Source organism: Lynx canadensis, chromosome B4, assembly GCF_007474595.2.
Source record: "Lynx canadensis isolate LIC74 chromosome B4, mLynCan4.pri.v2, whole genome shotgun sequence".
Taxonomy (NCBI): domain Eukaryota; kingdom Metazoa; phylum Chordata; class Mammalia; order Carnivora; family Felidae; genus Lynx; species Lynx canadensis.
Window position 1 is genome coordinate 26,149,091 of NC_044309.1, and position 24,795 is coordinate 26,173,885.

A 24,795-nucleotide genomic window follows, 5' to 3' on the forward strand; every position below is an offset into this window, starting at 1 on the left:
TTTGAGGGCCCCAGAAACTGTTTTCCATAGCGGCTGCATGATTCTACATCCCCACCAGCAATTTATGAGGGTTCCAATTTCTCCTCATCACTGCTAATACTTGTTTTCAAATTATAGCCATCCCAGTGGGTGTGAAGTGGTATTTTACTGTGGTTTTGATATGTATTTTCTTAATGGCTTACATTGTTGGGCATCTTTTCATATACTTCTTGGCCATTAGACTATCTTCCTGAGAGGAATATAGTCAAATCCTTGCCTATTTTTAAATTGGGTTGTCTTTTTATTGATGACTCACAAGAGTTATTATATACTTCAGATTACAGACCCTTAACAGATATATGACTTGCAAATATTTTCTCACATTCATTGGGTTCTTTTTCTTGATAATGTCATTTGATGCATAGACGTTTTAAATTTTGATAAAGTCCAATTTATCTATTTTTCATTTTGTCACTTGTGCTCTTGATGTCATGTCTAAGAATCCACTGCTAAATCCAAAGTCATGAAGATTTACCCAAATATTTTCTGGCATTTGTACAGTTTTGCTATTACACTTAGGTCTGTAATTCATTTTGAGTTAATGTTTTTACATGGTGTGAGAAAAGGGTTCAAATTCAGTCCTTTGCATGTTGATATCCGGTTTTCTCAGCAGCATTCATTGAAAATACTATTCTTCCCTCAGTGATCTGTCTTGGCATCTTTACCAAAAATCAGCTGATCATATGTGGTGCCTAGGGGGGGTCAGTTGGTTAAGCATCTGACTCTTGATTTCAGCTCAGATCATGATTTCATGGTTTGTGAGGTTGAGCCGTGTTGGGCTTTTTACTGACTGCACAGAGCCTGCTTGGGATTCTCGCTCTCCCTTGCTCTCTACCCCTCCCCTGCTCATGCTGTCTCTCTCTGTCTCTCAAAATAAATCAATAAACCTAAAAAAAAAAAATCAATTGACCATAGATGTATGGGTTTACTTTTGAGCTTTTAATTCTATTACATTTACATATCTATTCTTCTGCCAGGACCACACTGTTTTCATTACTATAGATTTGTAGTAAGTTTTAAAATCAGGAAGTTGAGGGGCGCCTGGGTGGCGCAGTCGGTTAAGCATCCGACTTCAGCCAGGTCACGATCTCGCGGTCCGTGAGTTCAAGCCCCGCGTCAGGCTCTGGGCTGATGGCTCAGAGCCTGGAGCACGTTTCTGATTCTGTGTCTCCCTCTCTCTCTGCCCCTCCCCCGTTCATGCTCTGTCTCTCTCTGTCCCAAAAATAAAAAAACGTTGGAAAAAAAAATTTTTTTTAAAAAATAAAATCAGGAAGTTGAGGTGCCTTGGTGGCTCAGTCAGTTAAGCATCCAAATGGGTTTTGGCTCAGCTCACAATCTCATGGTTCATGGATTTGAGCCCCACATTGGGCTCCATGCTGGCAGCATAGAGCCTGCTTAGGATTCTGTCTCCCTCTCTCACTGTCCCTCTCCTGATCTCTCTCACTCTCTCTCTCAAAATAAACAGACATTTAAAAACACTACAAAAAATAAAAATGAAAAAAAAAGTCAGGAAGTATGAATACTCCAACTTTGTTCTTTTTCAAGATTATTTGGGGATCCTTTGTTATTTCATATGAACTTTAGGATCAACTTGTCAGTTTCTGCAAAAAAAAAAAAAGATGTTGGGATTTTGGTAAGTATTACAATGAATCTGCAGATCAATTTAGGGAGTATTGTCATTCTAACAATATTTGGTCTTCCAACATACAAACATAGAACTGTCTTTCCATTCATTAGGTCTTCTTGAATTTCTTTCAAAAATGTTTTGTAGTTTTCAGTGTACATTTTTTACACTTCATTTAGACTGAGTTCTTGGTATTTTATTATTTTGATGCTGTCAATGGAATTGTGTTCCTAATTTCATTTTTGTAATATTCATTGCAAACGTAGAAAGGCAACTGATTTTTTATAGGTTGATCTTGTGATTTTGCCAAATTTGCTTATTAGCTCTAATAATATATTTTGTGGAGGGGCACCTGGGTGGCTCAGTTGGTTAAGCGTCCAACTTCGGCTCAGGTCATGATCTTGTGGCTCGTGGGTTCTAGCCCCGCATAGGGCTCTGTGCTGACAGTTCAGAGTCTGGAGCCTGCTGTGGATTCTGTGTCTCCCTCTCTCTCTGCCCCTCCCCCTACTTATGCTCTTTCTCTCTCTCTCTCAAAATTAAACATTAAAAAAATTCTTTTTTTAAATTAAAAAATATTTTTTTGTGGATTCCAGTTAGTCATGGAATAGAATCCTTTTACTATGCTGCTAAATTCACTCTTGTTGAGATCTTTGTATCTATATTCATTAGAGATATTGGTCTGTAGTTTTATTTTCTCATGGTGTCTTTGTCTGGGTTCAGTATCAGGGTAATGCTGACCTCATAGAATGAGTTAGTGTCTCCTCTTCATCTGCTTTTTTTTTTTTTTTTTGGTAAGACTTTGAGTCTTCAAAGAAGACTTTAAGAAGGTGTTTTTTTAAATGTTTGATAGAAGCCACCAAGGAAGCCATATGGTTCTTGGCTTTTCTTGTTGAAAGTCTTTTTGATTACTGATTCAGTCTTGTTACTTGTGGTATTATAGGTCCATTCTATTTCTAATTGAGTCAGTTCTGGTAGCTTGTTTTCAGGAATTTGTTCCATTTAGATCATCTAATTTGTTGGCATATAATTGTTAAACAATTCCATTTATTTCAAGGTTGGTAGTAGTAGTATTAGTAGTAATGTCCCACGTTATTTCTAATTGCAGTAATTTGAATCTTCTTTTTTTCTGGTTTATTCTATTTAAAAGTTTGTTAATTTTATCGATCTTTTTAAAGAACCAACTTTTGGTTTGATTGATTCTTCTGTTTTCTATTGTTTATTTCATTTATGTCTGTTCTAATATTTATTATTTCTTTCCTTCTGCTTGCTTTGGATTTCATTTATTTTCCTTTTTCCAATTCCTTAAGGTGGAAGGTTAGGTTACGGATTCTAGATCTTCTCTTTAAATTTAGGCATTTACAACTATAAATTTCCTTCTTAGCTCTGGTTTTGCCGCATCCATGTTTTAGTGTGCACTGTTTTTCATTCCTCTTATTTTAAAATTTCTGTTGTAGTTTCATACCATTGTGGTAAAAGAAGATAATTGATATGATTTCAATCTTTTTAAATTTATTGAGACTTATTTTATGGACTAACCTATATTCTATACCAGAGACTGTTCTGCATGCATCTGAGGTATCTTGGAATATCTCCTTCCATCCTTTCAACTCATTGGTTCTTTGGTTCTAGAGTGAGTCCCTTGTAGAGAGGATATAATTAGAACATTAAAAACATCCATTCTAAAAAAAAAAATCCATTCTGCCTGTTAATTGGGGTTTAATGCATTTATATTCAATGTGATTAGTGATAAAGACTTACTTTGCCATTTGCTTTCTCATATGTTGTATATCTTTTATGTTGCTCAGTGCCTCCACTACTGACTTCTTTTGTGCTAGCTATTTTCTAGTGTATCTTTTACTTCTCTCGTCATTTATTTTACTACATAATTTTTAGTCTTAATAGTTGCCCTGGGGACTATAATTAGCAACTAATAACAATATTGTTCAAATAAAAATCAACTTAGCTTCAAGGGTATAAAACAATCTTTGCTCTTAGGCTTCATCCTATGTTATTGCCAATTACATCTTTATACACCATGTGCCCAATCATATAGATTTATAATTACTGGTTTTTGTTGTTGTTGATTTTAAGTCATACAGAAAAAAAGCTACAAATCAAAAATACATTAACTCTGACTTTTACATTACCTATATAGTCACCTTTAACAGTGCTTACTCATGTGGATTCAAGTTATTGCCTAGTGTCCTTTCATTTCAGGTTGAAAAACTCCCTTTAATATTTCTTGTAGGGAAGGTCTACTAACGACAAATTCTCTCAGTGTTTGCTTTTCCGAGACTGTCTTAACTTCTCCTTCAATTTTGAAGGATAGTTTTGCTGGATATAGAATTCTTGACTGACAGTTGTTTTTTTTCTTTCAGCACTTTGGATGTCATTCCACTGCCCCCTGGTTTCCATAGTTTCTGTTGAGAAATCAACTGTTAATTTTATTGAGGATCCCTTGTATGTGGGGACTTGCTTCTCTCTTGTTGCTTTCAGGATTCTCTCTTTGTCACTGGCTTGTGACAGTTTGATTACAATGTGTCTTGGTGTGAGTCTCTGAGTTTATCCTACTTGGAATTCATTGAGCTTCTTGGATATTTAAGTTCATGTCTTTCTTCAAATCTGTGAAGTTTTTGGCCATTATTTCTTCCCTTTCTCTCTCTCCTCTCCTTCTGGGATGCCCATTATGCATATATTGGTATGCCTGATACTGTGCCACAGGTCTCCTATATTCATTTTTCTTCATTCTTTTTCTTTTCTGCTCCTCACGTTAGGTAGTCTTAGCTGACCTATCTTGAAGTCTGCTGAGTTCCTTAACTGATAGCTCACACATATTGTTGAATTCCTCTAGTGAATTTTTAGTTTGTTATTATATTTTTCAACTCCAGAAGTTCTATTTAGTTCCTTTCTGTGATTTCAACCTCTTTATCAATATTCTCTATTTGGTGAGGCTTCAACCTCTTTATCAATATTCTCTATTTGGTGAGACACTGCTGTCCTGATTTCGTTTAGTTCTTTGTTCATGGTTTCCTTTAGCTATTCCAGCATATTTAAAAGAGTTGGTGGAAGGTCTTTGTCTAGTAAGTCCAGTGTCTGTGCTTCCTTGGGGACAGTTTCTATTAGCTTCTTCTTCTTTTTTTTTTTTTTTTTCCCTGTATATTGGTCACACTTTTTTTCTTTCTTTTCTTTTCTTTCCTTTTTTTTTTTTTTCCCCCTGCCTGGTTATTTTGTGTTGAAAACTGGACACTTTGATTATTACAATGTGGCAAGTCTGGAAATCAGATTCTTCTTCCTCCCTGGAATGTTTTCGCTGTTTACTGTGGTTGCTTTTGTTTGTTTAATGACTTTTCTGAACTAACTTTATGAAGTCTGTATTCCTTATTTGTGACCACTGAAATTTCTGTTCTGTTGGCTTAGTGGTCAGCTAGTGATTCAACAGAGATTTCCTTAAGTGCCTAGAGTCAAAAAATGAAGAAAACAATTTCCAGGCTTTATCAGAGGGCTCTTTGTGTGTGTTGGAGCATGTCTTTATCACCCAAATGGGCAATTTATAAATCTATCTTAGATTTCATTAAGCAAATCTGAGCAGATCCTGAACATTAGCCAGAGGTGAGACTTAGGAAATTTGTAGGGTTTTTTCTGACCATTTGCCCCAGGTAGTCTTTTAGATTCCAAGGAATATGTAGGAGCTTTTCAAAGATTTTATTCTCCAAAGTATTTCACTCTTCAGCCTTTCCTCCCAGGCCTTCTGTTGTGTCTATTGTTTGCCCCAACTGTTACTCCTTTCCCCAACTAGCAGCAGCTAATAAACTTGCCTTTAAATGTTCTTGACAAACATCCCCTCGGTAGTCACCTTTGACTCAGGAGAGTTCCACATCAGGCAAAATAAGGGCAAGCCCTTGCCCCAGTCCTTCAGGGAGCCACCAGACAGGTCAAAATAAACTACTACAGTTCTCCAATAACAAGGTCCATTTTGCTACCTCTGGCACCAGAAACCTACACCAGAAATGCAGGCTGTTGTCTTCAAAACTGCCACTGAACTGGGGATGAAGAAATGGGGCTAGGGTTAGTTTAAATAACACAAAGCTCTCCTAATGGGATTCTACCACCTTGTTCTTGATTAAATGTTTGCCTGGTTACTGTAACCTTTTACTAATTTCCAGTTCACATAAACTTGCTTTTGACAATTATTGCCAAATTATTTGCTGTTTATGTGGAGGGACAGGTCCCTGGAGTTCCATAATGGACATTTTTGTTGACATAACCCACAAGAGACTGATTCACGGAGAACTTCAACATTTGGTAGTGGAGTAGAAGAGGATGAATCTGCAAAAAGGAATGAGAGGGGCTGTCAGAGAAGTAGAAAGAAAACAAAGAATGTGATGCATTATAGAAGCTAAGAGAGAATGTAATGCAAACAGTAGCTATTCCTGCCAAATATTCTAAGACCAAGTAGGAAAAAGATTGGAATATGTTCAGTGAAAACAGGTACATAGAAGTCATTTGTGACCTTAAGACTGTTTTTCAAGAAGTTTTCTTCCTTCCTTCCTTCCTTCCTTCCTTGCTTCCTTCCTTCCATCTCTATGCCCAATGTGGTGCTTGAACTTACGACTCCAAGATCAAGAGTTGCATGCTCTACCAACTGAGCCAGCCAGGCACCCAAGACTATTTTTCAACATGATACTGGTATTTTGAGAAGGGTAATTCTTTTTTTCTTTCTTTAAAAAAAAAAATTTTTTTTTACATTAATTTATTTTTGAGACACAGAGCACAAATGGGGGAGGGGCAGACAGAGAATGAGACACCAAATCCAAAGCAGGCTCCAGGCCCCAAGCTGTCAGCACAGAGCCCAACATGGGGTTTGAACCCACAAACTGTGAGATCATGAGCTGAGCCGAAGTCAGATGCCCAACCGACTGAGCCACCCAGGTGCCCCTCTTTTTTTCTTTTAATAATTTTTTTTAAAGTTTATTTATTTATTATTGAGAGCACAAGCTGGGGAGAGGCAGAGGGACAGAGAGCTATCAGCACAGAGCCCGAGGCGGGGCTTGAACCCACAGACTGTGAAATCATGACCTGAGCCAAAGTCAGATACTTAACTGACTGAGTCACCCAGGCACTCCAAGGAGGATAATGCTTAAAGGTGAGGGACTGTCCTACACATTGCAGTATGTTAGGTATACTTGATCCCTGATAACTAAACAGCAGTGGCATTCTTCAGCCTTAAGTCATAACCAAGAATATACAAATCAAAACCAAGAAGTACTGCCACATAGCTCCAAATGCCCCCTAGAGAATAATTAGCACTATCTCTTCATGAACCACTGCATTAGAAAACTGTATTTTGGTGATATTATGGGGGCAGATGACAGTAACCTGGAATGAAACCAGTGAGGTGCCAGAGACAAGGCTTACTGGAAGTTTAGCTGAACTGAGGAATGGGACAGTGTAGCAACTGGGATCAAGGAGGGGATGGGGTTTTTTGACATAGGATTTTTTTTTAATTTTTTTTTTCAACGTTTTTATTTATTTTTGGGACAGAGAGAGACAGAGCATGAACGGGGGAGGGGCAGAGAGAGAGGGAGACACAGAATCGGAAACAGGCTCCAGGCTCTGAGCCATCAGCCCAGAGCCTGACGCGGGGCTCGAACTCACGGACCGCGAGATCGTGACCTGGCTGAAGTCGGACGCTTAACCCACTGCGCCACCCAGGTGCCCCCAGGCATGTTTTTAAAAAAGTGGATACAATCCAAATAAAAGGGAGAGTTTAAACACACAAAGAAAGGGGTAATTGTTAGTGTAAAGTAACTTAAGAGGTGGAAGGAAATCATGGGGAAAGGAAATAACCTTAGAGAAGCTTAATTCCTGTTTTGAAACAGGGACCTTAGGATGATGCAGTAGCATCCCAGCTAATTTCTCTGGCTTCTTCCTTGCCATATAGACTATTCTTAACACAGTAGCTAGCATTACTTTTCTGCTTTTAACTCTCCAATGGCTTCCCATCTCACTCAGAATAAAAGCCAACCTTCTCACAATGGCCTGTTAGATCCTTCATGATCTGCCCCTTAATCCCCCTCCTTTAACCTATTTGACTGCATTTTCTAAAACTTTTCCCTTCTGCAAAAAGGAATGAGAGGACCTGTCAGAAGTAGAAAGAAGTAATCACTCTCCCTCCACCCTCCCCCCCCCCCCCCCCCGCCCCCCGGCTTCCTTGTTCTTACACACCAAACTCCTGCCTCTAGATGTTTGCTTTTGCTGTTCCTCCTGCCAGGAATACTCCTCTCCAAACCGCCAAACAGCTTGCTCTCTCACCACCTTTGAGTCTTTGCTCAAATGTCATCTGCTCAATGACTACTCTATTGATTACTTCTTAATCAAGTCCTTATAACCTTCCGCTCTTCTCCATAGTACTTACTACTTTGTAAATTGCCATACCACGTGTTTGTTTTATTCCCATCTTCCCCCACTAAAAGGTAAGCCGGTGAGGGGGAAGGGAAGATTTTTCTTTGTATGGCTGGCTCATTGATGTATCCCCAGCACATAGTGGGTACTCAGTAAGTTGTTAAGTAGGGAGGATGAGTGTAGGTAGATTTGCAAATTTGGAAAGATAAAATTTCTATTTGATGGCTTCAGTTTGGGAGGAAAGTGATGATGTGATCTTCTGAGAGTGTCGGGGAGGTAGTAAAGTGAGGGGGGTAGATTTGAGGAGAGTGGAAGTTTGAAAACCTGGTTAAAAGTTGAAGAGATGGGGCGCCTGGGTGGCTCAGTCGGTTAAGCGGCCGACTTCGGCTCAGGTCATGATCTCACGGTCCGTGAGTTCGAGCCCCGCGTCGGGCTCTGGGCTGATGGCTCGGAGCCTGGGGCCTGTTTCAGATTCTGTGTCTCCCTCTCTCTCTGATCCTCCCCCGTTCATGCCCTGTCTCTCTCTGTCTCAAAAATAAATAAACATTAAAAAAAAAATTTTTTTTTAAATAAAAAATAAAAAAAAATAAAAGTTGAAGAGATATATAAATAGAAGATTGTCTAGATGTACTTAGGGTTCATTTGATTTTGGTGATTATGAAATTTTAGTGGAATCAGACTGCTGTATTTTCCAATAGCCTTTGGCAGTGTGCAATTGCTCAGATGTTTGGTCTAATTCAGGCCGCAGTTCTGCCAGACAGAGTCAAAGGGTTTAGGGTACAGTTCTCAGTCTTGGCTGTATTTTACCATCTATCACTTGGAAGGACTTTAAAAAGTGGCTAGTTTGTAAATTCAGACCTCACATGAGTAAATAAGGCCCTCTGGACCTGTTAACTATTTACACTATTATCTCTGCTTAAAAAGATACACCATTTACTAATATGGTGCTGTCCTGGAGATTTTTACTCCCCTTTTCTAAATACTGATTTTGGTTACAGCTTTCCTAGTTTTCCACATATTTGAATGAAAGCCTTACATCACAACTCTGAGAACTCAAATGGTTTCTTTTTAGTTATATATTGCAGTTAAAATACAAACTCTCTTGGGGGCACCTGGGTGGCTCAGTTGATTAAGCGTCTGACTTCAGCTCAGGTCATGATCTTGCAGTCCGTGAGTTCGGGCCCCACATTGGACTCTATGCAGACAGCTCAGAGCCTGGAGCCTGTTTGAGATTCTGTGTCTCCCTCTCTGTCTGCCCCTCCCCTGCTCATGCTCTGTCTCTGAAAAATGACTAAAACCTTAAAAAAAATTAAAATATGTATATATATATATATATATATATATATATATATATAAACTCTGTAAGAGCAGAAACTAAGTTAATTTGCTTAATACTGTGTTCCCAAGACATGATACACAGGTCAATGTTTTTGTTTTTTTTTAATGAATGAATAATAACCACCAGCAGTAGGGCATGTATATGCCAGGTGCTGCTAAAGTTTACTTCTGACAAACAGCCTTATACCCTATCAAGCCAATTTTAGAGACAAGGAAGCATAATCACTGAAATTTTAGTAATTTACCTGACGTCACACTGCTTGCTAGTCAGTGAATAATGTAGCCAGAGCTTTATATTATGTCATTCTGATTCCAAAAGCCATGATTTTAACCACTATACTATGCTGTATGGGAGGAAGGCAAGGACAGAGAAAATAGGTAAAAATTTCAGGGAATACATTCTTATTTTGTGATCCTTTAGAAATTCTAGCAAAACTGGGGCACCTGGGTGGCTAAGTTGGTTGAGCACCTGACCGTTGATTTTGGCTCAGGTCATGGTCTCACAAGTTGTGAGACTGAACCCTGTGTCAGGCTCTGTGCTGGGTGTAGAGCCTGCTTAAGATTTTCTCTTCCTCTCCCTCTGCCCCTTCCCGGCTCTCTCCCTGTCTCTCTCAAATACTCCCGCCCCTTCAAAAAACAAAACTAAAAAAATAAATTCTAGCAAAACCTTTTTAAGTCACTTTTACAACTAGAGGCTTGAGGACTTCACTTTTTGACTCTCCTCCATGAATAGGATCACATTAAAATCATGGTCACCTACAGCCTAATGGGCCAATAGTTCTTCCTCTCTATTGGCTGATACGTTAATCTGTTGGTTGAAATATGGATCTTTTGTGCACATACAAACTTGCAATCTCTCAATAGAGAGGAATGTAAATAGTTTAAGATTTGTTATACATGTAAGTTTTCAAATGTTATCTAATACAATATTTTATCCGCATTAGGAATAAGCCAGCTTTTCTCTATTTTATTTGTGACAGCCAGACTGGATCTTATAGCCACATGTCTTTTCTTCTTAAGATTACAATACTTTGCTAGTTTCCTTTTTTAGTGTTTATTTATTTTGAGAAACAGTGAGCCCAAGCAGGGGAGGAGCAGAGAGAAAGGGAGAATCCCAAGCGGGCTCTATGCTGTCAGCACGGAGACCAATGTAGGGCTTGATTTCATGACCATGAGATCATGACCCGAGCCGATTATCAAGAGTCAGATGCTCAACCAACTGAGCCACCCAGGCACCCCTTCTATTTCTTTTAGCAATTTTGTAGGTAAATATCCTTTCATTCAACATATTTTTCTGATGTCACAGAGATATCATTATAGTGGGGGACAACCAATAAACAAAATATGTATTATATGGCAAATAGTTAAAAAAAAAAAAAGAGGATGACAGAGAGAGAATGGTGGGGTGCCATAAACAGAGTCTTCAGAGGAAAGACCTTTCTAAAAGTGAAATAGTGTGAACCACTCAGGCGGCCCAAGTTTTTTTTTAAATGATGGCAGCTATTAAAACATGTTTTTAAGTTGACAGGAGTGAATCACTTAAGAGTGAAAAAATCGTAAAGTAGACAATTCCAAGAGTTAAACAGAATTCAAGGCAAAGGTGGCCAAGTTTGCTCTTAGTAATTTTGACAGTTTATCCACAGTTACTGGAGTATAGCAGCATATTCAGATATAGAAAGGTTGGTAGATGCAATGGTGAGTAGCAGACAGCTGTTATTGATTTCTGATTTTTTTTTCTATTTCCCTGGAGAGATTAGAAGCATGATAAGGATCTACTCAGGAGGAGTGGGATTAAGAAGTTAAACAGCTGTTTAAGAGAACAGGCGTAAACGTATTAGGGAAATTAGACTAAGGGTATGGGGAGAACACAAGGAGCTCAATCCGGAGTTAGCAGGGCTGTGTTTTTCTCCAGCCAAGTTCAACTGCTCCGCAGCAAGCATACAGTGAATTAACCAGGACTGTGGATTAGAAAGATAAAATGGAAGAGAGAAGGAAAGGATTGAAGGTATTCACAAAGGGTTTATAACAATGGATAATGGAATCTAAAAATAGGCAAGGAATTTTTTAAAACATGGGTATAACATTTAGATGTACCTTTTGGTAAATAACTGATTCTTATTTTGTGAGGTAGTTCTATGAAGCCACTGTGAACACTGATCTGTTCCTAGGGGAAAACAGGGTTAGGTTCCAGAAACACTCTGGTCACAACATTTTCATCAGTTTCTATTTAAACATCTTATATTCATTATTGATTCCTTAACACTGAACTCATCACAGTCAAGAGCACAAATAAGAAGCCTGAAAGTTTATCTAGGGCCTGTGTTTTCTCCACAAGGCACATCACATTTTGTGCTTAGGAGTACTAGACAGCACTTTAGCACTATGCTTGGAGGGGCATTTAAAACAGCAAAACCAATAAAAAGCATGAAAAGTGCAAAAACCACAGAAGTATATATATTATGAAAAGTACATTTATTTACAATATGAGAGCTGAATTAATAAGGGAGTGCTATCTTGTTCAACACAGCTGGGAATGTTACATTGTTTGCCACTGTGTGCATGCCCATGAATGCTATGCACACTGATTTGGTGGTTACAAATTTTTAGTGAGTAGGCAAATTTGCAAATATGGAATCTATGAATAATGAAAACTGTACATTGCCTTGTAGTTTCCTCCAGTTCGCGGCTTTTGATCAAACGGTATATGTCAAAGTTTCAGCACATGATTACCATCAAGAAATTAGTAATAATTTTTGCTGCCGGTTTTCAAAAACATTCTGCAAAGGATTTATATATTTGTGTGTACTCTGCTAACCTGTATCTTCAGTGCATTTGTTACAAACGTGTTAGAAATTGCACGTAAGACTCTAGGTTTTTAATTTTTTTCCCCATTTCAGTCACTAGCAGTTTTGTTTTAGTTACCAATAGCTCAATACTTAATAAAAGTATTAAGCTTTTACTGGTCCTCACAAAAAGCAATAATCTTAACATCTGGCAGGGGGACTTGACAAATGAGGGTATGTAAGCATTTTTTCTTCAATCAATTGTGATTTCAGGGCCTCTTCCCCACTTCATTCCTTCTCTTTATTAGGCCCAGCAATAAGGATAATTGTTGGAAACCAAGTCAGCTACTTTTGGATACTGGTTTTTGGTGGGGTCTTGTTTTTTTCTGGTTTCCCGTTTTACCTTTCTCTTTTACGCAAATAAGTATATACTTCCTTTATGTTTATTACAATCTATTCGTTAAGTTAATGCTGCCTTATAAGAAATTCAGCGCAGGGGAAAAACCCCACCTGAATATCAGCCACTAACCACCCCACGCTTAATTTGGGGGGGGTACAACTGACTTTTCCCCTCCCAATACGCCAATGTTGGCATTGCGCGGGTAGCAGTTTATAAAATTCAATTCGTAGCAACTCCATTTAGCACCCCCTATGCCTTTATTCACATGCAGAACGTTCGAATGAGTTTTCTTTCACCAAAGGACTTCAAGGACAAAGAGGAACTAGAAGAGAAAAATGGGAAATAAAGGTGAGGGTGGGGAGGACACTGCCGCGGACGGAAAATACTCCTCAAGGATGAGGCGGGTCAACCCTTTTCCCCTGGAACCCATCCCGCTCCAGATCAGTTTCGGTTTTAATTCACTGCCCCGAGCCGCGCGCGCCCGCGCGCGCGCGCTCCCTCCTCGAACCGGGCACCTTCGCCTTACAGCCGCTGGGGCGCCCGGTCCTCCCGCATTCTGTACGACACCCCGTAACGCCTGCGTCTTTCCTCGCCCGGCAAGCTCGCTTTCCTGCACGCCTCCGGGGGTGACACTTACTTCTAGCGCGTCGACGGGCGAGCTCCGCGCAGCCCCTGCCCACCGAAGGCCGGCCGCGCGCCCGGCTTCCGGTCTGAGGCAGGTGCCCAGGCCCGGGTTCCGGCTCCCGGGAGCGGGCCAAAGGGAGCAGCGGCACGCTCCCCACCTCCCCGAGGGCGGCTGCTGTCGTTGCCAACCGAGGAAGCTCCTTGGTAACCGTCCGCCCGCCGCCTAACCGGGGAGTGGGGGGGGGGGGGTCCGACCACCCCGCCGGAGCCCGAAGGGGCGGGGGCCGGCGGCCGAAGAGCTCACTCAAGGGCACCCGCCCACCCCCGCGCCTCTGGGCGCACGCGCAGCAGCCGCAGACTCCTTTATTTAGTCCGCGATGGCTTCTCTCGCGCCCCACCGTCCTCCTCCCGAAGGCGGCTCCCTCCCCGCGCATCCCGGAGCCCCCGGGAACAGCCTCGAGCGGGTCCCCGAGCGGGACTATCCCTAAACTGGAACGGCAGCGGCCAGATTTGCGTGTGAGGAAAAGAAGCGGTAACCGGAAAGACCTGCCGGGTAGCGAGGAGGCGAGCCAGGCCTCAGAGGAAGAGGAAGGCCGGGGCGGGCCGAGGTTTGCCGAAGGCGGCGTTCCGGAGCCGCGCGGGGCGGGGAGGCAGGCAGAGGGTGGGAGAGGAGGGGCGCGGCGGAAACTGCCGAGGTTTTCCGAAGGCCGCGGCGTCCGAGTTGCCCGGATGTAGTTGGTGGAGCGGCAGCGGCGGCACCAGCGGCGGCGGCGGCGGCGGCAGGAGGCGGAGGAGAAGGACCAGGCAGCGGCGGCGACGGGGGGAGGAGGGGAGGAGGCGGCGGAGCAGGAGGAGGAGAAGGCGGAGGAGGCGGTAGCTCTCCGCGGGGCTGAGCCGGACGCGTCTTCTTGCCCCCTCCCCCCGGTTCGCCGCTGCCGCCGTGTAGTTGGCGCCGCTGCCCGGGCTGAGAGTGAGCGTGGTGTCGGCGGAGGGAGATGGCCCGGGAACGCCGGCGCCACTAACGGGGAGGTGCTGAGAGTCGCCGAGGGCGCGCCGGGCCCTGGTGCCGGTGCTGCCGCCCGCCCGCCGCCTGCGCGCCCGCCCGCCCGCCTCTCGCGGCCGCTCTCCCCCTCCCCCGACACACACTCACAGGCCGGGCATTGATGGTAATGTATGCGAGGAAACAGCAGAGACTCAGTGATGGGTAAATTGTCTTTTCGTTTCGGGCCGGGCCGCAGCGCGGGCGGGGGGCGGTGGCGGCGGCGGCGCGGGGAGGGGGGGGGGCTGTTCCTCCTTATCTGGTGCTGGCCGAGCCGCCATTTTTGTTGTTAACCCTGATCCGGATCGGGCTGGGGAGGAGGAGCAGCCGCGCGAGCAGGCGAGGACTGAGTGAGTGTGGAGGCAGCGGAGGGCCGGGTTCGCGGCGTTTCGCCCTCGTTACCGCCTTTGAGTCGTGTGTGTGTGTGTGTGTGTTCGTTGCCGGTACGTTTGGTAGGTCTCCCGCGGGGAGGGGCGCTGGGGGGGCACCCGTTTTCTTCCTCCCCGCCCGAGGTGTCTCATATCGCCGTCTCTCTTCCTGTTTTTCAGCTGTCACGACCGGAGGGGGGACTCGCAGCCTTACCAGGTACCAGCCGAGGCCGGGGTGGAGGGGTGGGTGGGGGGACGGAGGGGGAAGGGAGGAACTGCTACTCGAGCGCAGGCTTCAGAAGTCGCTACAGGCCCTTCGGTGCAACAAATCTGAAACTAGCACCGCGGGTCCCCTTAAAATTCGTGTTTGGTGCCATTAGCGCTCTCCAGCAACGTTGAGTGACTTATTTTGACAGGTGACTGGAGGAAGTTCAGGGTTTGTTTTTTCTTTTTCTTTCTTTTTTTCTTTTTTTTTTTTGGAAAAATATTCCTAGCCAGGAAGGACCTGACTCGATTATTTCAGTGTGAAGGAATCCTTGGGATGAGGTGATAGGTGACTTCTAAGCAGTATTTATTTATTGTATTTGGGCACTAAAAACAACGTAATGATATTTAAATTAGGAGGGCCTAGGAAGAAATGATTAATTGATCTGCAGCTCTTAGTATGTCCTAAACTATCTCCTCCCCGTTTGAATGGTTTTGGCGCAAGGAATTGCCTTACTAGTGAGAGATAGTGCTTTTCTCTTTGTACGAATTGAGATCTTTGGATACTTGGATAATTCATTCTAATATAGATGGCTCTAGGTATGTAAGGTTCCTTTTTGTTACTGCGGTTTCTGCATATCAAGTTTTTAAAAATTATAGAAGTGGGCCCTGTTTTGAGGGGGAAGAATCTCATAAACGGTAACTATCAGATGACACCAGAAGTAAATACATTCTGCTTAGTACATTTAATCGCTTAAAGGGGTTTCTAAGCTGATAGTTCTGTTATTGGCTAGCCGGAGTTAAAGCTCAAGTTAAAAGCCTTAGGTCCCTTGAAGTGTAAAATCGTTGTTCATTACCTTTGGATAGTCAAGAGATTAAACTCTCTTGAATCTGCTCCTCTGAAACATTGTAATTACACACTGTGAAAGACTGGTCTATTATGGTTGTCTTAAATGTGTGTTAGAATAAAACTGAACCATTTTTCTGAGGGAGTTCCATTAAGTTATGTTAGGAAATAGGAAGTATTGACCAATGTTTTTATACCTTAAAATTATTTTTCCACACCTGCAAGAGTAGGTAAGTTAGGCCTGAAATGTTTTATTTGAATCAGAAAGCTGGAGAACCTGATGCTTTCTTTTTTTGTAGGTTTTCAGAAACCTGCTTCTGCTTATTTATGCCTATCAGTTGTAGAACACAAGATTACACTAGTATACAAGATCATGGACGATGGAACTAGTACATGAGTTTCTACTTTGGGCTAAACTTTGTAATTTGCAGGAAAACTTACTATGGAATTAATGTGCCAAGGTGTTTGGTTTCTGGTATTTACAGTATATTTAATGAAGTGTTTTTTTGTTTCCTTTTTTGAACATGATTTGTATGAGGAGCCTTATCATAACTATGGGGCATTTAAGTCTTGTCTGAAAAACTTAGAGGCAGAATTGAAAATGGAAATTTTAATTTTATTGATAAAAGTTCACGAAACTGAAGTTAATACGCCATATGCTAAAATTGATTTGGTTTATTGTTAAGTTTAAAGTTTCAATTCTTTCTCTCTTTTTTTTGGGGGGGTGATGTTTTACAGGCACTTAAGTATTCATCGAAGAGTCACCCCAGTAGTGGTGATCACAGACATGAAAAAATGCGAGACGCCGCAGATCCTTCACCACCAAATAAAATGTTGCGGAGATCTGATAGTCCTGAAAACAAATATAGTGACAGCACAGGTCACAGTAAGGCCAAAAATGTGCATATTCACAGAGTTAGAGAGAGGGATGGTGGTGAGTAGCTTTTTTAATGAAACTTCCACATATATTTAACAATAGCTCTGTGTAAAACAATAGGTAGCAGTGATATTTCCAGCCTGTGGACATGACCATATGGTTGTGTCATCAAAATATTTTATTTCCATCAATTAATCCCTAAACAAGTCACTATAGAAGTAAGGTGCTGATCTGAAGAGCATCTTAAAATGGATACCAATGGCATGTAATAAGAGAATGCCTTTATATGAATATAACCTATCAAATGCTTTATTAATGATGAGAGAAATGCAGAACATTTTTCCAAGGAAGGAATTTTCACCTTTTCAAGTAAAGATTTCAGTTTATTTGGCTCAGTTTAAAATTTTTATTGCTGCTTCATTTACTTTTATAAGGAGTTCAAATGTATTTCCTACTGATACATTATGAATTTAAAAGTTCAGTAGGGTTTTTGAGATACTTTACAGGTTTAAAAAACCACTTGTGATTATAAAATTCTTATGGGTTTTTGTTGTAAGGATTTAAAATGTTACTTTCTGTATTCTCCAGGGTCTTATTAATGTAATTTCTATGCTGTGTTCATACAAATATTCAACTTTTTAAAAGTATGCCTCATTTCTTTTGTATAGTGCTGTTACCCTTAAGTTACTACCTTACCTCATCTTAAGTTCGTTGTGGTGGGAGGCTAAGAAAAAGTAAATAAATTCAATAACTTCAGATTTAATTTGCCCAGAATTTATCAAAAAATGCAATTTCATGTCTAAAGCATGTATTGAGCAACAAACCAATTTCACTAAGGTGATTAAAACATGTTTTTTTCCCCACTATAAAATTTCTCCTTAATAGGTAACATGTTTGATATACAAATATTCAACAGTGATTGTGCTTTTAGAAGCTACTAAGGAAACTCGAGTGCCATGTGGCTTTCTGCCTCTGACTGCCAACTACCTTCTCAATACTTCCTTTTAAAAAATATCCTGCATCTTCTGGTCTTCTTTTTTGCCTCTTGGGATGGAGAACTGCTTTGTTCAGTGTGCTCAGATAACTCGGAAACATGGGTCTCCTCTGTACATAGTTACTGGGTTGAAATTAGCGATGGTCAGAAGATGGTCAGATTGTGTTGAGATGGAAGAATTTAGATGGTTATTGGATGGGAGGTGAATATAGTTCTGATGAACATAGCTGTAGTTCTGTGCTACTTATGCAGATAAACTATATTTTTGTTTGTAAGTAACCAGTAGCAGGTGGGTTTGGTTATTAAGTGTTAGAAGTTCTTTGATGGCAAAATTACTTAAACTATTAATATTTTTAATTTTGTGGATAAATTTTCCCTTGTGTTATGTACAGTCTGAGATGATACCATTCTCAATCACTCTTATGTAGTGGATTTCATCTTAAACGTTAGCTCTTGGAAGGCAGGTACTGTTTGCATTGTACTGTGCTTTATTTTTCAAATTTTGGTGATTGTGACAAAATAGGATGTGGCACTTCATCTCCTTATGGATAAGTATCTTGGGTTCTCTTTTAGTGATTGTGATCTGGTTTAATGTATCATCAATTTCTAAATCCAGGAAGAAGTCAGTTAAGGTACTCTAGGAAAGTTCTGTAAATGCTTTCAAACATTTATAGTTAACTGTACCTGATAATTCCTTTATAGGTGAAATAATCCCAAGACCATTCTGTTACTTATTCAACAAACATGGGGCAACAATTGTGTTGTATTCCTGGAAGTAAAGATAAAATGTGATCCTGTCCTGGAAACAAGTTTGGAAGACTGACTCTTGTCAGCTAGTGGTGGTTTTAGCTTAACTGCTTACTTTCTCTGTACTCCTTTTTTCTTCATTTTTATTTTTATTTTATTTCTTATATGAATTCCAGATACCTTTTCTAGGCTTTTAGTTTTCTTTCTTTGCATCTGTTTGCTGATTCTTCCATTTGTAAGAAACTTCCTTGTTTTTCTGATAGTCATTTGCCGAGTTAGGCCCTACTTTCTGATTTGCTTTTTAGCTGCTTATCTGTCTTCCTCTGGAGACTTTAACTAATAGAAGCTCTGTTCTGAAGTTTGGAGTGCAGATTTGGTGTCCATTCTTTTAAAGATATGAAGTCATTTTCTCATTTTAATACTTATTTTGTCATTATACATTGACTCCAGGTGTTTGCCTTGATTGCTGATACGTGTTTGAAATGGAGTTTTTCAAAGTGTATAAGTATCATCTTATTACAAACATTTGTATCTTTTTAGATTTTAATTTTTAAATATACATTTACGTATAGATATCTGTACATAGATAGATATTTGTCTATTTAAACGCGAAGCCATTACCCAAAGTCAGATGGAAGTGAGTTGGGTTCTCTGCCCATGTGTTAAGAAACAACTTGATATAAGAATGGGTTACTACATTGTTTATTGATTTAATATCAGATGTGTTTTCATTTTAGTGTTTTAAAAAAATCTAATGAGTTTAGTAAATACCTAATAACGTAAAAGCCTACGTGCTATAAAACAAACGGATGTGGAACTTACAAAATGTGTTTGTTTTTTTCCGAGATTGGATTTTACTGGCATCTATCCACATCGCAACATATTTTTTACAGTAATTACTAGATGTCTTCTGTAGCACCTTGGATTTCCTTGAAAAGTGCCAGTTCAGATGTATAAAATGACTTTAAGTAATTTACCATGAAAAGTAACAAAGCAATTATTGAGAAGGATTGTCTATCGGATTGTTTGTCCTAGAAATCCTTAGCTAAAAGACTGACTGCAACATAATATGTGCAGTTAAGAGTTAAATTTTGTCCTTTAGGATTTATTAAAGGGAATGTGGTTTATTGTAAGTAAAGGGAAGTTCTATGAGAGTATAATATTTTAACTTCGTGAATCAAGCTATTTTTTATGTATTCTGGGATTTATTTGCAAAGCAGTCTTTTGTTTAAAATGTTTTGTTTAAAAATAACCAAAACCAAGAATCTTAAGGGTTTTTTTTTTTTTGTTTTTTTTTGTTTTTTTTTTTTTTTATAGCTTAGACATGTTTTAAAAGTGCAGCTGACATCCAGACCTTAGAAGTATGAGCATACAATTCAGGTTGAATTTGTATTTTCGTGGAATTTTAAAAACACTTTCTGTTTGGTTATGAAAGTATTTTTTCTGGAGAACGAGTTTCAAATGATTATTTTACCAAGTAACTAAATTTAAGAATGATGATAGTACAGATGAGTTTAGGAGGGAAAGGTATCTTTACAAGGATTCTGGAAAGCTGTTCCACAAAACTTCAGCCTCGTGGGAGTTGTTCCATTTTTTCATACTATTCCTCTCAGAATTAACTGTTAAGAAACTTACAAGATACATTTGGAATACTTTTTAGAAACCTCTTTTCTGGGGAGACAGCTCAATTGACTGATAGCAGAATAATCTTTATTGTTTTTCTGATTTGTTGGACTTCATTGAATTTGCATAGCTTTTTAGTTAGCATTCAAATATCTTTGAGTACAAAGTAAAGTACCCTTAGTGGTTTAGTAATTATTGTTCTAAAGATTTTAAAGTTTTTAGCTGCATAGTGAAAGCTTTTATCTTGTTTTGTCATTTAGCTATATATTTGGAGATATTCAGAAATGTATTTTCATCTAATTTTCAAACGAAGGATACTTTGACATTTGAAATTGTTCAGTAGAAACTATTTGGGGATAATGGGTACTTTTATAGTTTTTAAAATATACTTTAGTAACGTTTGAAGCTTTTCATGTTGGATGATAGACTGGTACTTGTGTAACATGGCCTTATAGTTACTCAGATAACTTTGTTTTGAATAGAAAGGAAGTATGCTTTGCATTTATAATGCTAGAAAGTATTATAAAAATAAACAGTTTAATTTGATCCTCATGTTGCTCTTGGGAGGTAGAACAGATAGCATCCCTGTTTTACAGTTCTACAAATGAGGGAAAATTTACTTGTATAAAATTGAATAGTGGACTCTAGAAATTGGTCCTCTATACTCTGGTAGATTGTTCACACTCTCAGATGAAACATTTAAGCATATTGAAAGCTTATTTGGTGGGTGTTTACTATAGCACAAATTAAATTAAGTCAGTTTGCTTGTATCCTCTTAATGCTTTCACCCAGCATCCCCTGTGGTTACATCATACCTAATTTAGTACATTATCAAAACCATGACATTGACATTGGTACAATATATGTGTGTAGTTCTAGACCAAGTTATCAAGTCAGTGTTTTAGTTTTAGAAAGAGTTTTAATGTGAAAGTTGACCAGAGTTTTTGCTTTGATATTTAAAGGCTGTCTTGATTGAACAAAATGTTTTTTAGTTGTGTAAGATATATTTAAAGTTTTTGGTGTAACATATTTAGGATTTTTGGTCCATAATTCAGGAAACTTATTCTAGATTGTCTCTGTTAAGCATCTGCTTCTTGTCTTCTGTTGTGCAGAATGGTTGTGGTGTATGTAGTTTATCATGTTATGCTTGAAAGAGTAAAGATAACAATGAGCTGGGGCATCTTTACAGGGTTTCTGTAAGTGGGACTCACATTCTATAAGTGGGACTATTGCGCTTCTGGGATTCTGTCCTAAGAACTGGAGATAACTCTTTGTTAATCATTTCAAAACCAGTTACTTAGGTCTTGCAAATGTATCCTAAGAAGAGTCTCCTTTCCATTTATGATTTATGTGATAAATCATAATTTTGAAAGCTCTTTTACATTGTTTCTCATCTCATTCTTTAACAACTCTTTGTGAAACAGGCTGATGAGGATTATTCCTGTTTAAGTGGTTCTTAGAAATATAATTTGAAGATCAAGCTAAGGTTTCATATAGTGCTAAAAACTTGCTTTCCAGTTTCAATTATTAATAGTCGCCTAAATACTTCACTTGGATTGCACTTATAACCACTTTTTAGTAGTTAAAATGCAACCATTATACTCCTAGCTACTATCTTCTCTTACCGGGACTGTGTAAGAGCCTGCTGAATGGTGTTCTTTTTGCTTCACACAATCATTTCCCCCCACAGTCCAGAGTGGTCCACTAAAATACTGGTCAGTTCACATCACTCTTGCTCAGAACCCTCCAGGGACTCTCTGTTACTTACAAGGCCTATATGAAAATACTCTGTGTAATCTGGTGTCTGAGTTTCTTCAGCCTCTTCACCTACCACTCTTTCCCCTTGTTTGTGCTTCTCCATTCTGGCCTTATAGGAAGAAGTTCGTTCTTATCTCAAGGATACTGCATGTTATGCTCCTCCTCTCTGGGACGTTCATCTTTCTGTATGTCCTCCTGGTGCGCTTTCACTGAATAATGTGCTTAAATGGCATCCTCTCCCAGAGGCCTTCCCTAGTGTTTGTTCCTGGTCGCTCTGAAACAGCCATCCCCAGCACTGTTTATCCTTTTCATTGCTTTGTTCCTTGCTCATATTTAACATGACTTGATGTTATTTATTTATAGTCATTCTGCTATAACATGACATGTGTTCCTGAAAGGTTTCATGCTATGCAAAATAGCACCACAGGACCTACGGGAAAAATGTGGTTAGGGGCACATTAAAAAGATAGAAATCTAACAAATCCTAGCATAACATTAAATGGTTAAGGAGTCCATTAATAGTGCAGTACATATGGTACTTTGACAAAGACCTGGAGTTAGCTTGTGGAAGTGGGCATCTTTTGAAAGGGTTGCAGATTGTGAGTTATTGTGAATTGATGGGAAGAGGGTTACCTGAAATAACCCTCGTAAAGTTGTAACACAAATTGTGGATGGATAAGAAAGACTCCTACTGGCAGGATGAACCGAGGTAGCTGGCAGATGTTTGGGGTGTGCTTGTGAATTCCTGTGTAGCTTGGTTCAGCTGGGTGCAGTTAGTGTTTTTCATAGGTGAAACCACTCAGAAGTGGTAAATTTGTTATGCTCAAATAATTTCCTGATTTATCAATAGTGCTGGGACAAATTTGTGTTTTCAAAATAAGTGTTAATAGCAGAACTAACTGTATTTTAGTTTATTTTTGCTTATCTTCTGTGGAATACGCTCTAGAACAGAGAGTGAGTTTGTTTTGCTAACTTGTATTCCTATTGTTTAGAACAGTGCCTGACACCTTATAACATTTCAGTAAATGGGTAGATAGAATAGTAGTGGGATTGTCAGTATAATTTAAGGGAAATGAATATTCCAGTTTTCTGAAACAGTGCTTCTCAAACTTCAATGTGTATAGTAATCACCTTGGGATCTTGCTAAAATGCATATTCTAGTTAAGTAGTGCTGGGGTTGGTTCCAAGGCTCTGTCTTTTTAACAAGATCCCACATGGTGCCCCTGTTGCTGGCTGCGTGTGAGTAATGGATCTACAGCAGCTCTGTCCAGTGGAAGAAGATTGTGAGCCACAAATGCAAATCCCACGTATAGTTTTCTAATAGTCATAACGAAGAAAAGTAAAGTACGATTAATTTTAGTATATTTTATAAACTAATTTGTCCAGAATATTACTATTTCAACATGTACTTGATATTTTAAAAACACTTAAGATTCTTTACATTCCTATTTTTGTGTGAAGTCTTTGAAATCCAGTATTTTACACCTGTAGCACATTTCAGTTTGGACTAGCCACATTTCATGTGCTTACTTGCCACATGTGATTATTGGCTACTGAATTGGACAACACATATTCTCCATATTCTGCAGAATATGATCATTCTGTTGAATGATCTAGCTTCACATACTCCTATTTCTCTAAAGAAATTTTTCTTTTTTTTTAACTTTTTTTTTTTTTAACGTTTATTTATTTTTGAGACCGAGAGAGACAGCATGAACAGGGGAGGGGCAGAGAGAGAGGGAGACACAGAATCTGAAACAGGCTCCAGGCTCTGAGCTGTCAGCACAGAGCCCGACGCGGGGCTCGAACTCACGGACCGTGAGATCATGACCTGAGCCTAAGTCGGCCGCTTAACCGACCAAGCCACCCAGGCGCCCCACTAAAGAAATTTTTCATATGCCTGATGATTGAAATATCACGTAAAATGCAAGGTATGGTTAGAGTTGATGAATCCTTGAGCCATAGAGTGCTCCTGTACTAAAATTTTTCTCTGTTAGGACCCATTTGTGATAGAAGAATTAGGAAATGTGGAGAATGGGGGAAAATAAAATTGCCTTAAATGCTGTCACTTGGAGTTAATCAGTTTTCACAGTATACATTTTTATGTCGTAAAATATCAGTAGGGTTCCACAGGTAGCTTTTCCAGAATTTTTATTAAAATGGTTTCATATTCCGTATTCTGTTATGCCCTTTTTGGGGGCTTGTATTTAAGATTTGTGTAGTGGATTCAGTGGACACTTGGTGTTGATGGTATCAGTCTCAGAGGACTGATCAGGAATACTTTTTAGTTCTTAGAGAATATGCATATTTATCTTTTATCCTTACCTAATAGATTGAAGTCTTCTTTCAGTTAGATTAGTGTTTTAAGTCTAGGCTCTGATACTTGTAGCTAGGTGATGTTAGGCACACTACATACTATGAATTTTTGTGTCCTGTTCCCCTAGGATTGTTGTGCCTATTATGTATCTAAAACACTTCCAAGCAGTTAGGTGAGTGCCTTGACTGTGGCACCCTAAATGATTAGGTTTACTCGTATTCCTGTCACTAAGTTAGTGGTAGATCAGCAGGTGTAGGTCTCAGGCTACTGCTTTCTTTAGAGTCAGGAAGGAAAATACTAGATATTTTAGTTGCCGACTGAGGAGCCTGGCAAGTGAGAGCCGTGTCGGGGGCGGGGCGACACGACACGGCAATTCTAACTTGGTACCTGCTCCTACCCAGGACTTCGCAGTTTAAGGTTTTTAGGATAGATGTAAGGATGATTTCCCTCAGATGTGGCTGCTTTTTAGAATCACCTGAGAAACTTAAAGCTACAAGTTCCTTGACTGCCTCTGAATTACTATAAATCAGAGCAGTTTCTAGGATGTAGCCTAGAAAACTGAATTTTTAAATAAACATGAATTTAATTTATTTATAAAGTGCAGGTCTAGAGAGAGTACATGTAAGAGGAGGAGGAACTCTGAGCGAGATTCAGGAATCTAGAAGTTAGAGTGGTTATTTGCCAGATCATAACGTTAACGTGTTACCTTGAGTTTTAAAGAATTTTCTTCTCTTTAATCTTTCCTAATTTATAAATAGTACAATTTCTTTGTAGTTATACGTTAAATACCTAACCTAGTGTTCTGTGGCAC

At 39.7% G+C, this 24,795-nt stretch overlaps 2 protein-coding genes across 7 annotated transcripts in view; one reads left to right on the forward strand and one right to left on the reverse strand.

Moving 5' to 3' along the window:
- Window positions 1-4,859: 4,859 nt before the first annotated feature.
- On the reverse strand, window positions 4,860-14,371 carry LOC115518621 (translation initiation factor IF-2-like). Its single transcript, XM_030322209.1, has 4 exons — window positions 14,365-14,371; window positions 13,224-14,282; window positions 11,498-12,908; window positions 4,860-5,989 (listed from the first exon to the last, which is right to left on the reverse strand). The coding sequence occupies exons 1-3, from the start codon at window positions 14,369-14,371 to the stop codon at window positions 12,892-12,894; spliced, it is 1,083 nt and encodes a 360-aa protein (XP_030178069.1). The 3' UTR covers window positions 4,860-5,989; window positions 11,498-12,891.
- The window catches only part of WAC (WW domain containing adaptor with coiled-coil), an 86,447-nt gene continuing 75,386 nt past the window's right edge, over window positions 13,735-24,795 (forward strand). The window contains exons 1-3 of one of the 6 annotated variants that reach the window (XM_030321171.1): window positions 13,735-13,818; window positions 14,798-14,834; window positions 16,389-16,602. In XM_030321171.1, coding sequence (XP_030177031.1) covers window positions 16,464-16,602 — 139 coding nt within the window. In that variant the 5' untranslated portion in view covers window positions 13,735-13,818; window positions 14,798-14,834; window positions 16,389-16,463. Of the gene's footprint in view, window positions 13,819-13,990; window positions 14,415-14,797; window positions 14,835-16,388; window positions 16,603-24,795 lie in introns of those variants that run through there. The other 5 variants (XM_030321170.1, XM_030321168.1, XM_030321169.1 and 2 more) reach the window with 5 other exon arrangements.